The sequence below is a fragment of the Pseudonaja textilis genome, chromosome 2 (assembly GCF_049901715.1).
Source record: "Pseudonaja textilis isolate UNSWEBS1 chromosome 2, rPseTex1.2, whole genome shotgun sequence".
Taxonomy (NCBI): domain Eukaryota; kingdom Metazoa; phylum Chordata; class Lepidosauria; order Squamata; family Elapidae; genus Pseudonaja; species Pseudonaja textilis.
In genome coordinates, this window is record NC_141991.1 from 164,290,256 (window position 1) to 164,302,277 (window position 12,022).

A 12,022-nucleotide genomic window follows, 5' to 3' on the forward strand; every position below is an offset into this window, starting at 1 on the left:
CGAATGAACGCCACAAACCTCCTGCCGGGGCAGGGTAACATGCTCACGATGGTGATCTAAGCCCAAGGGGAAGGTAATACAACCGTAGGTCTCACCCTCCCCCTGCCCTGCCCTGCTCTCTTCCAGCCCCCCAACAGAGTTCCTCCTTGGCTTCAGATGGCCGAAACGAACCTTTCCATGTTACTGGGGTAAGTGGTGTGGCGCAGGTAGGCTCCGGGACTACTGAGCTGTCCACTGGCATTGTACCCGTGAGCCAAAGAGCTGTAGGAGCTAGGCGACATCCTGCCATAGAAATCCATGGTGTCATTAGTGATGGGGGGTGAGGTAGGCACTCCTAGACGGGCAGAAGCCCCAAAGAGGTTACTGTTGCTGCTCTGGGAATAAGAGCTTTGGTTAACCTGGAGCTGCTGGGCACTGGGGATGGCGTAAGAGTAAGGCATGGTGTTGTGGGGCCTGCCTAGGCCAGAGGCTGCGGTGCAGGCTTGGTTGGAGTAAGCAGCGGAGGCCGCAAAGGAGCAGGCATTGCTAGGAGAGGAGTTTATGTCCACGTTATGCTGCTGCACCAGCTCCGGGCTCGGCTGGGCCATGAGGGGCCCCAGGCTGAAGAGGGGCGACTGGGAAGGGTAGCAGAGAGCAGCAGGAGGGGCGTAGGCCGAGCTCAGCGAAGGCCCGACGGGCTGGGCCGGCGCCTCGTGCATGTAGGCGGGATAAGTGGAAAGGTCGCTACGCTTGAAGCGCTTCCTGCGGCGCAAGAAGCTGCCGCTCTCGAACATGTCGCGGGCGTGAGGGTCGAGGGCCCAGTAGCTGCCTTTGCCCGGCCGGCCGGGCTCTCGGGGCACCTTAACGAAGCAGTCGTTGAGCGTGAGGTTGTGGCGGATGCTGTTCTGCCACTTGCGGGGCCCGTCGCGGTAGAAGGGGAAGCGTTCGGTGATGAAGCGGTAGATGCCGCCCAGGGTCAAGCGGCGCTCCGGAGAGTGCGCGATGGCCATGGCGATGAGCGCGATGTAGCTGTACGGGGGTTTCCCGCGCTGGACCGGCCGTTTCCTGCGGCGTCCGATAGGCCGCGAACCTCCCATCGCCCCCACGTCTTCTTCCGACGGCTCCGGCTCCAGGGCCTCTCCTGGGGCTGCCGGCTCCATCTTCACCAGCGCGGGAAGCCTGGAGGCGGCTTCGGCCTCGGCGTCGGGCCGGCTGACCGCGCAACCCGTCGGCTGAGGGCTTTCGGCCGTCATCTCACGCTCTGCCTCCGCCTCCGACGGCGATGCAGGTTGCAGGCAATCAACGGGCAACTTCGAGGACTGGGGTGCGCCAGCCTCGCTGTCCCTGGCTGACGTCCGGAGGAGTATCTTCAAAGCAGCCCCGGCCTCGCTCTGGATCTCAGGATCTACGAGCGCGAGTGCCGGTGGGATTGCGAAGAGAGCAGCTGCGGAGTCCTCTGCGTTTGGGCGCCGGGGCTGGAGAACTTCTGGGAGAAATCTCGGGCGATGATGATCCCCCCAAGAACCTTCAACCTCCTGGGCAGCCTAACTCCGCGATGCCCGGCAGACCTAAAACGAAGCCGACCTTCGAGGACCGGCATGGCAACGCGCCTTCAGACCATCCATGGCTTGTCGGCTCAAGCGAAACGTCGGGGGGGTTTCCTGGATTCGGGAGGGGAGAAGCGGTCCCGAAATACCTGCCGGGTTCCAGCGATGGAGAGAAGCGACGGGACGACCCGGCGGGAAACGACCTCCGAAGACGTCGCTCCTCCGAGGCTGGAGATTAGAGGCGCTACGGAGAACGCTTGTAGGGGAGGACTTGAGATCCCCGCTTCTTTCAACCGCCTCTGGAAGAGCACCGGGCGCACCTTGCCCACCTTGCAGCAGGAGGCCAGTTACCCTCTGGAGCTGCTTGCGCTCTCTCTCTGCAGCTAAGCACCTTCCAGCAGTCGTGCCTTAAAGGGACGGGTGGAGACAAGCTTGCCCGAGCAGCTTCTCCTGAGAATGCCGGGGGCGCAGCAAACCCACAGGGCTTTGCTAAGAGGGTTTGTGGAGGGAGGGGCCTGGCCCAGGGCGGGCAGGAACCGGGAGGGGTTATGCCGTCGGGAAGAAGAGCGGGCGAGCCCGGCTGCCAAGGTTTCCCCGCCTTAGAAGAGCCCAGCCGAGAGACGCCTCAAGTTAGTGACAGCCACCCGTGGGCGTCCATGGCAAAACCTGGTGAAAGGAGCTCTGTGGGGCCTTCTTGGGGCGGGTCGAGGGTCATGGGAGTGGGATGCTGCCCTCTCAAGCAGCGGGACATTGAGGGGACAATTTCCCCGCATGTTGCAGCCAAAAAAAAAAAAAAGCCCATCAAGTGGCCCATCTTGTGGATTGTGTGTTGTCGCTGGGGAGGGTGGATGGGATGGATTTTATATATTTTATTTATTTATTTTTATACTATATTTTTACCGCCTTTTATACTGTGTTTGATACTGTATATTAATGCCTTTTATACTGTATTTTATATTGTATTTTAATGCCTTTTATACTGTATTTTAATGCCTTTTATGCTGTATTTTATACTGTATTTTAATGCCTTTTATACTGTTTTATATTGTATATTAATGCCTTTTATACTGTATTTTAATGCCTTTTGTACTGTATTTTAATGCCTTGTATGCTGTATTTTATATTGCATTTTTACTGCCTTTTATACTGTATTTTTACTGCCTGTAAGCCGCCCAGAATCACTGTGAGCAAATGGGTAGCCATATACATTTCCCCAATAAATACATTTCCCCAATAAATAAGGTTCCTTTTGCACTGGAAGGAGCCAGGAGGCTGAGATAGTTAGCTTGCTTGTTCGTGTCTGTCTACAGAATTCCATCCCACCCTTGTTGCTTTTTTTTGGGGGGGGGGGGGCTTGATTTAGAAGATGCTGTACCAAATGGGGAGGATGGTGGCCCCCTTTCACTAGTGGGGGGATCTCGGATTCCTAACACAGCATATCACAGCAGGGAAACTAGAAAAGCTGCCTGTATTTCTCTGTGAAATGTGCCTGACTGCTCAGCAGGATTATAACCAAATTAGTGTGCAGTGATATATGAAACCTTAGGCCAACAGCCTTGCATCTACTTATCTGAAATATTCAGCCTCACTGAATTTAGTGGACCTGAATAGACACTCTTCTCTTGTTTGCTGAGCAGCCCTTCTGTTCCCCTGCAACTTCTTGATCAGGCCTTCCACAACTGATTGCTTTAACCAACTCAGTCTCAGTTGCTGAGGTCAGGCCAGCAGGGTAGCTGCAAGGGTGTCTCTATGTCGGCCTTTTCAAGAGAAACCAAAATGGATCAGGGCATAGGTAAGCAAGTATTTCTCTCTTTCTCACCTGTTGGAGGAATGGGAATGTCTCCTTTCTGGTTCTGGACTCAGTTTCCCTACCGTTTTCAGGGATTGGGTGCCTGATTTGGTGTGTGAGGCCGCAGAATTTGTCCAATGCACAATAATCTTTTTTATTTAAGGTTTAGTTTCAATTAAAGGAAAGCTGATTAATAGTGGAGTTGCCAGCATCTTCCCTGTAGAAGAACTTCATTTGAAATTGAATTGAAATAATCATAACAATTATTAGGACATAGTTTCAATTTATAAAATCCCAAATGGTGCAAAGGAAGAAGACACACATACACACCTTTCTCCCAATCTTTTTAATAAGAGATTTGTGTAGGGGGGATACAATCCAGTGAAATTGATGTTTCCGCGCACATAAAAGAAAGTATACCTTACCATCTTTTACCATAACATCCATTGTCATGTGCAGTTTTGAAAGAGGGTGAGAGAAGAACTGTAGAAAAGAGTTCATTTATGAAATTTGAAAAAAGGAATTTCCCATTTTATAAGCAGATGAGGCCAACAGTCGCATGGTGAGGACTTCAAACCTTGGCTTTCTAGGAGAAGCTGTCCCATCACCTAATTGAAAAGAATTGTACAAATATTTACGTTTCTTTGCAACCATAACATCCAAATCAGGTTACAAGAATAGCAAAACCACATACGACTGAACGGTTCATAGCAATCAAACCACATGCTTGGTAAACTCCAGTAAAAGCATTTCAATGTGAGTGTTGGAAATATAAACTCTGGTTGTGCCTTACTCCTTTCGGTAAATAAACTGCACAATTCTCACTTTCTCTCCTGTTTAAATAGGATTCAACTGGGCTAGGATGTGAAAGGGTGAATTGGAACCCTCTCATTCCAAGCCATCAGAACAGCATGTGAACCCAACTAGAATGAGCAAATTGACCCAAAGACCTAAAACCCTCTGGTGCCTAAGAGGCTGAGGTGTGAATCAGATTAGCCCCTGCAAAGTTATTATAAGGATTCCTGGATTAATGTGCAGGTAAAGTATACTGAATGGTGTAAGCTCATTTGATGGCTTAAATTTGAATAGACATGTATAGATGGCAGAATTATAATACTCCTGTGTAAATATATGTTCTTTAAAATGGTTAAAGGGCAATGTTCCTTGCCTGGTTGAAAGCTGCTAATGCAAAGATAATGAAACACAATATAAACAAGCCCAACAATGCATCAAAAAACACAACAAGAATAACAAGCTAGTAGATAAAGCAATCAAAAAGAACGGCTATAAAAACAGAAGGAGATCAGTAAGAGCAATATATTTACAATGAAGCAAAGCCACCGTGTTTAACTTTGCAATCCAAACAGCAACATTTTTCCAACCTCTGTGCTGTGCAAATACCTTTCATCATCCCTATGCAGCAGGCCATTATACTAAATGGTAAAGATGAATTTGTGTGAATTTGTGTTTTTTTAATTACATGGGCAGAGCTATGTACTTTACATAGCAATCATGCAAAAGCTTCATTGCCACTGAATCCCAATAACCTGAATGAGAGCCTACAATTTGCGGAGACATTCAGCAGGAATTTAAACAGAGTTCTCTCCAATCCTTATCTCACACTTGAATAACTACATTCGCTATTAATTAAATTAGTTCTTCGTATTAGGCATAGTGCGCTAGCAACAGCAATTTGTGACATTCTCTTTTTTTTTATCAGGTATTCTCATTTCATGATTGATGATTCCCTAAGGAAGCCACAGATCGGACATAGTGGCTCAGGGGCACGTATTTCAGTGGAACCAGACTGATTTTCCTTTATGAGAACGTAATAGTGAAAACGTGTTAGGGTTGCAATGCAAAATCACAATGATCTATAAGAAAACTGATAGGCCAGAAAGGAACTTCTTTCACTGGGCCAGAACGTCTGATTTTTCTAAGCAATCTGCTTAGGAGTTTTCCAGAATTTTCTTGCTTTTTCTGATCCAAATTGCCAATTTTAGTGGGATTTGCCTCAAGTGTAAAACATTGCCAACGATCAGCTGATTTACTGAATTCTATGCCGCCTACTTGCAAGGCACCATTTTCAATATTACAGTAGTCTTGAACAGCAAATCTGAAGTATTTTAATATGTTTCATGTGAATTAATTCAATATATAAGTAGCCTTTTACTGGGATAATCTGAGATTTAACTAATTTATTATGAACCTTCAACTAGTTTTAAATCAAAGATAATGTAACTAACCCAAGAATTAGTTCATTCTAATTCTGGACCCATCAACTACATCAACTTTTGGGCAGGTATAGCCAGGTAAGATAGAAAGAAGTTAATTCACAGGCTCTAAGGAAGGAGAAGCCTGCACCATTAAAAAAAAAAAGAGACAATTTTTGCGGATTATTTAGGGTGGGGTGGTGGGCGAGTGTAGTGTTCATTGGATAAAAATCATGGCACAAAATAGAAGTCTCGCATTTGGATAAGTGTCAGATTTAACTCCGTGTAAACCAGACTTTATCAAACAGTGCTTCATAAATCCAGATTTTCTTTTGGTTGGTGGTGAATTTCATCTATGCAGTCCTTGGTAGAAGCCCATTTACCTTAAAGTCTCTGTTGCATCTATTGGATTGAAGCTATTCATAAAGTGAGCTCTTCAGAAGCTCACGGACGCACCTGACTTGATCGGTACTTTATTCCAGATTCTAAGACAATATTCCAATATTCAGAAAAAAAAATTTTTTGTCTGGTTCTTGCCGATGTTAATAGGACATTCTGGAAGAGTCGGGCCACTGAAAGTCCGCGCCCCACTTCCTACGGAGAATCATCAGGCTCGTGGAAGTCCACAATTGCAACCCGACAAACGTATTTAGGAGAGCGGGATCGCTCCAACTCTCCAGTGGGCAAAGTGGGGCGGATCGTTCTGTAAAGTTGATTTTGCAGAGAGCAAAATAAAAATAATAATATATACATATATTGGAGTTGCATCGAGCCCGTCCAGTGTATATACTCCACGGGAAATATTTAATCGCTCCAGTTTGAAAACCAAACTCCTCCGACAGCTCCCCCTCCCTTCCCCTCGCCAGTTCTTTGGCCTTTTCGAGCGTTTTCCCGTCTTCTCTGCCTCCGATCGCTGGCAGGGGGGTCGGAGCCGCGTTTTGCCCCCGTTATTTCGCTAATAGAACTATAAATAAGCCGAGATTCGTTCGCGGTAAGATCGAAAAACGCTTCTCAAACACACGTCCTGAGACCCAAAGACCAATAACCAATACAAACGCAACCCAGAGACAGCCAAAAGCGTCCTTGCAAGAAACGACCGGGGGAAAAAACAAAAAATCCCTTTCCAGGACAAGAAAAAAAAAGGCAAAGCTCCAGATTTATTGCCGACAAAAATCACATTTCTTCCCCCACCCCTACTTCCCTCTCTCCCCCTGTGTGCACAAGGGAGGGGGTTTTAAAAAAAAAAAGGTTTGCTTTCCTGGGTTTGAAGTTTGTGTGCCTCTCTTGTATAAACAAGCCTCGGGAACAAAACAAACAAACAAACAAAACACCGATTTTACTGCGAATGTTTCTTTGAGCCCACGTGGCTGTGCAGGTATCAGCCGCCTTCGGGATTTGAAGGTGGGGGACTCGGGCGCTCCCGGAGCGGCTCTTCGAAGAAGCGTTTGTACTCTCGGTCGGGACACACACACACACAAACACACACACGGAAAAATAGGCAAAGGAAGGTTGCGATCCGGACGCCAGGAGCTGCCCGATCCGGATCATCAGCGCCCTGCAGCTGGGAACAAAAATCCGACGATCTCCGGAATTGGGGGGGTAGCGGGGTTACTTAGACGCCAAGACGCCTCGGACCTCTTTCTCTTGCCAGTTGAACTTGTTTGGGTTGGGGTTGTCTCTAGGGGAATGGGGGGATGCCCCACCCTGCTGACTCTCCACCACCACCCACCCACCCACCCAGCCCGTCACCCTACAAGGGCTGTATGTAGTCAGTCGTGCTGCTAGTCTAGAGGCGTCTCCAGCGGCGGAAAAAACGCCTAAACCTTTGGTTCTTGTGCTCCCTGCGGAATCCCGGCTAAAGGCTTTAGCGGAATGGCCGAGGGAGGAAAGGAAATGGGTTTCGTGGGCCTTTTTCTTTTCGGAGAAGGAAAGTGGGGAAAGAGAACGAATTCATTCCTGATCGGAGTCTTCCAATCGAGCGACTAAGCTAGTCTAGAGCCCCGCCGAGCTCCTTCGCACCTGCAGTGGGGAAAGAAAAAAAAAAGGAAATGTGTTCTTGAGGCCCTCTGTGTATCTCATATCCGTACTTATAAACGTGGCACTCAAAATAATGCTGGCATGTCTTTCCTTTGGGGTATCTTCCACCCACCCACAATCTCAAATGACTGGTTGCTTTAAGAAAGGATCTCACTGTCGCGTAAATTCCTTAGGAAAAGATGAATCTAAGGAAGCCCCTCGCTTCCTCCCCCCAAATTGCATTCCGCCTAAAACTATTTTCGCTGGAATTAGGTCCCTCCAGAGAAGGGAACGGCTTCAAACGTCCTGTACGGGGGAAGTTTAGTTTGAAGTTGGCTTTTCAGATCGCATCCAGGGTTTTTTGTCCCCTTACCGGGTGGGGAAAGAAAAAAAAGGAAATGTGTTTTTGAGGCCCTCTGTGTATCTCATATCTGTACTTATAAAGGGGCACTCAAAATAATGCTGGCTGCCGTCTGTTAGTTATTTGATAAAACGTTCGTTTCCTCCAACCCACCTGCTTAACATTATTTAAAAGAATTTCTTCTTCAAAGAATCCCATTTTTCTCTGTTTTGGGAATCTCAAGCATCACCCTCGTCTGCTGGACTACCCTCTCCCCCCCCTCCTTCCTTCTTCCATTCATTAGCAACCAAAGGACCTGGATTTGCAAGGATTTCATTGAACCAAAAATGACAATGAAGAAGATACCAATCTCTCGAATAAGTGGATGCAATTAGCTTTACTTCCCAATCTGAAACCTCTCTCTTTTTTTTGGAGAAGGATTTATTGTTCTTTTGTCTGAAATCTAATTCTCAATACAGCTCATTTGCCAGGGGATTTTTTAAAATGACTATTAATTACTACTGCTGAGTCTTCTTCACTGGCCCACATAATCATCCCAGAGGAGTGCTTTCTTTTTGAAGTTTAAAAGCTCGTTGAAAACAGAGGTGGCTATTCCTGTCCTTCCATCACTGCCTCTTGCATTTCGACTCTAGCATTCAATTCTCACAGAACGAGTTAATTCTCACAGAATTGAGTTCTTAAACTTCTGACAGTTTAAGAAGAGTTCTTAAACTTCTTATAGTTTAAGAAATGTATCTCTTTCAAATTTCATACATCCCATCCTTTTAAACATTGTCCCAAAAGTGCTATTTCCAAAAGGCTATTGGACTTTCTTGATTTTTTTTTCCTTTGAAAACATTTCACTTCACATCCAAAATGCTTTTTCAAGTTCCTGTAGCACCTTTGGGACAAGACCTGGATGACTGAGAATCTCTATAGACATTAAAAACATGACATAACTTTTCACAACAAAGAAAAGCACAAGGAGAGCCCCCAGTTTTCATAAGAAGGCTTCGCCCTTGTAAAGATCTGGAGAAATACAACTAGATAGGGAGAAGGTTAGGACATTAAGTTAGAAACTGGGAGATTGTGAGTTTTAGACCTGCCTTAGATACAGCTGGGCGCTTTGAGCCAATCACTCTCTCTCAGCCCAAGGAAGTAAGCAATGGCAAACCATTTCTGAAAACTTCACAAGTAAAAATGCCAGAAAGTTTTGGATTCAAATACTTACACTAATTCAAAGGATTTTAAAGATTAATATAGAATCGAAACCAGAGGTTTTTTCTTATAAGACTGATGGGCAAAAAGTAAGAGAAATGTTGTGGAACATTGGTTTCATAAATGATAAATGCAGCAAGGTTATTATTTGCACAAAGATGGAAAGATTTGATGCTACCCACAATGGAGAGAAGGTTGGTGAGGATATCAGAATTTGCTGAAGTGGCCAAATTTATCCCTTTGCTCAAAGAAAAGAGAATATCAACATTTATTGCTGACTGGAAACCCCTTATAGAATTTTGCATGAAACGGAGAAAAAAGCAATTTATGATTTATAGTTTTGATGATTAGAAAGAATAGATTATAGGAAAAAAATATGGCTATGTTGCAACCAAAGAGCAAAATTGATACATGTATTTATAACTGCTGTAAAGAAGATTGAAAGCTACGTCTTTGCATCTTTTTATCTTTCTTTGTTTTTGCACCTTAGCATTTTCTTTGACTCTGATTATTTTGCTTTCTCTTATTCTGTACCACTTTCTATTAGTTTTCATCTTCTTTCTTAGATTATTAACAGAAGTATAATAATATGAAATAATGTTAGAAATAATAACATGAGAAAATGAAAAACCTGGCAAAGGAAACTGCAGGAACTAGTCCAGGCAGTCACCAGGAGTTTAAAACTGCCTTGAAGGCACAAAAAAGGATGACCAAGATTTCTCTTCATCAATAATACAAAGCAATTGAATAATACTATATTATTAGAATAATAGATATATATGAATCTCTCCTGGAGGTGAGGAAGGAAGGTCATTATTACAAAACCAAGAGGTCATTTTATCTTATGTAGGTAACATTAAATGTGTTTTTTTTAAAAGGGTCTTGTTAATGTTTTACATACCTCTACATTTAAAAAAACACCCTGTATTTTATTTACAAGGAGAGGGAAGTAAGAGATTAATGGTGTCATCCTGTGTCAGATTAATTAGAATTAAGGCCCACAGAGTTAGCAGTATGATTCAGAGACAAAAAATGGAAGAGGGTCTATTTTAATACCCTTTTAAAATTAATCCTGGATCAGCTTTATTTTTGTGATTTAGAGCCACTGTTTTTCATTGGCCCCAACCCTAGAAGTAAACTACATTTAACTGAGCTTTTATCTTTTTGCTTACCTTCTCCAAAAATGCTGGAAGTGCCCCTTATAGAGTGTGGCAATGCAATAACTAAAGTTTAATCACGTTAGTTGTAAATATTGATTTTTCCCCCCCTGCTCTTATATTACCCTGTTGTGAGAATTCTAATTTTAAATGGAAATTAGGGAGGGAGGAGGGAGGGAGGAAGGAAAGAAAGAAAGATAGAAAGAAAGAAAGAAAGAAAGAGAGAGAGAGAGAGAGAGAGAGAGGGAAAGAGAGAAAGAAAGAAAATCCTAGGAAAAAGACACTGGGAAAAGGTTCTCAGATTTTTGCCAAAACACTGCATGTGTACATGAACTGAAGAAGGCTTCGCCTTTCTTCTTCCCAGGATGGTAATGTGGCTTGGGAGAAGCAAAGCAGAGAGACAGTTTCACAAAGGAAGAGTTTTGGGATGAATTTTTTTCCCAAGCCTGTTGATTGTGAGGCAGCTATATGATTGATTGCTTATTGTACCCAATAACTATAATTAAGTGTGTACTTTATGATTCGCGACTCTTGACGAATGTATCTTTTCTTTTATGTATACAGAGAGTATTACGCCAAGATAAATTCCCTGTGTGTCCAATCACACTTGGCCAATAATGAATTCTATCTTCTCTCTATCTTCTCTGTTTCATTCAATCTCCTGCAAACCACCCAAGATTTTACTGCAGTCCATTGCTCTTTTTGTGGGGTTGGGGGGAATTTTCTCTCAGCTTTCGGCAGACTGGCCCAAATTCTTTGTGTGAGCTGCAACCTGAGCTGGATTTTCAACACTACTGATAGGTACTTGTAAGGAATCCAGCAGATCTAATCCAGCGAGCTGTTTTGCATGTCGTTCTTACTTAGTCAGAGGTGGCCAGCTTCCACTTCCTGTATGGCTCAAGGCAATGGCATGGCCACAGAGCAGAGTGCCGTCTATGGTTCTTGTTATGCCATGAGTATTTACGCAGGAATATCATTCAACACAGAATTCAAGGCAGTGTATATATAAAATCCAGTTCCTTGTGTGCTCCATCATATTCTAACATGACGAAGAAATGGGGCCTGAGGTGGAGTTGCACAAGTGCAACGTTGGGACCAGGAAACAGGAACAGTCTGGATACTCCCCGTCTTGGAGGTTCTGCGTTGGTTTCAGTGAGAATCCCTGTTATGCCTCAATGAATTTCATTTTCCAGATCAAGGGTGCTTCAACAAGGTTGAGCAGAACTGCAGGAAGTCCTCGCTTATAACCATTTCATGTAATGATTGTTCAAAGTTACAGCAGCACTAACAACCGGTTCTCACACTTATGACCGTTGCAACAACCCCACAGTCAGATGATCAAACTTCAGGTGCTTGGCAACCTGTAGTGTTTACAATGTTGCAGTGTCCTGGATTTTGTTATTTGCAACCTTCCTGGGGAGCTTCTGACAAGTCAACGGGAAAAGGTTGAACCACTTTTGAAACGTTTAAGTCTTTTTTTGCTATTCAACTTGCCAAAGAATTGGGGAGGAGAGAGAAAGAGAGAAGGAATGCTGATGAGCCAGAGACAGACCATGAGAGCCAAGAACCCACCAAGGCCTCTGACTGCAGATGTCCAACATAAAAATGAACACTTCTCAAAACAAAAGGACAATTCATAATTGAACAATGTGAGAATCAAGGATGGGGCGGACAGAGGCTATGGTTTAACTATACATGCCTTGCACGGGAAAAACCAGAGTTGGTTTTGATTCTTCAGTACCGAAATGGTGTCTCCAATACAG

General features: G+C 44.6%; 1 protein-coding gene and 1 long non-coding RNA gene across 2 annotated transcripts in view; one reads left to right on the forward strand and one right to left on the reverse strand.

Annotated features, from left to right (window-relative positions):
• Positions 1-6: 6 nt before the first annotated feature.
• On the reverse strand, positions 7-1,997 carry FOXE1 (forkhead box E1). The gene has a single exon (XM_026712680.2). It carries the CDS (start codon positions 1,230-1,232, stop codon positions 153-155), a length of 1,080 nt encoding a protein of 359 aa, XP_026568465.1. The 5' UTR covers positions 1,233-1,997; the 3' UTR covers positions 7-152.
• A 1,040-nt stretch (positions 1,998-3,037) lies between these two features.
• The window catches only part of LOC148127227 (uncharacterized), a 51,302-nt gene continuing 42,317 nt past the window's right edge, over positions 3,038-12,022 (forward strand). The window contains exon 1 of the long non-coding RNA XR_015741471.1: positions 3,038-3,318. This is a non-coding gene — a long non-coding RNA (uncharacterized LOC148127227). The remainder of the gene's footprint in view (positions 3,319-12,022) is intronic.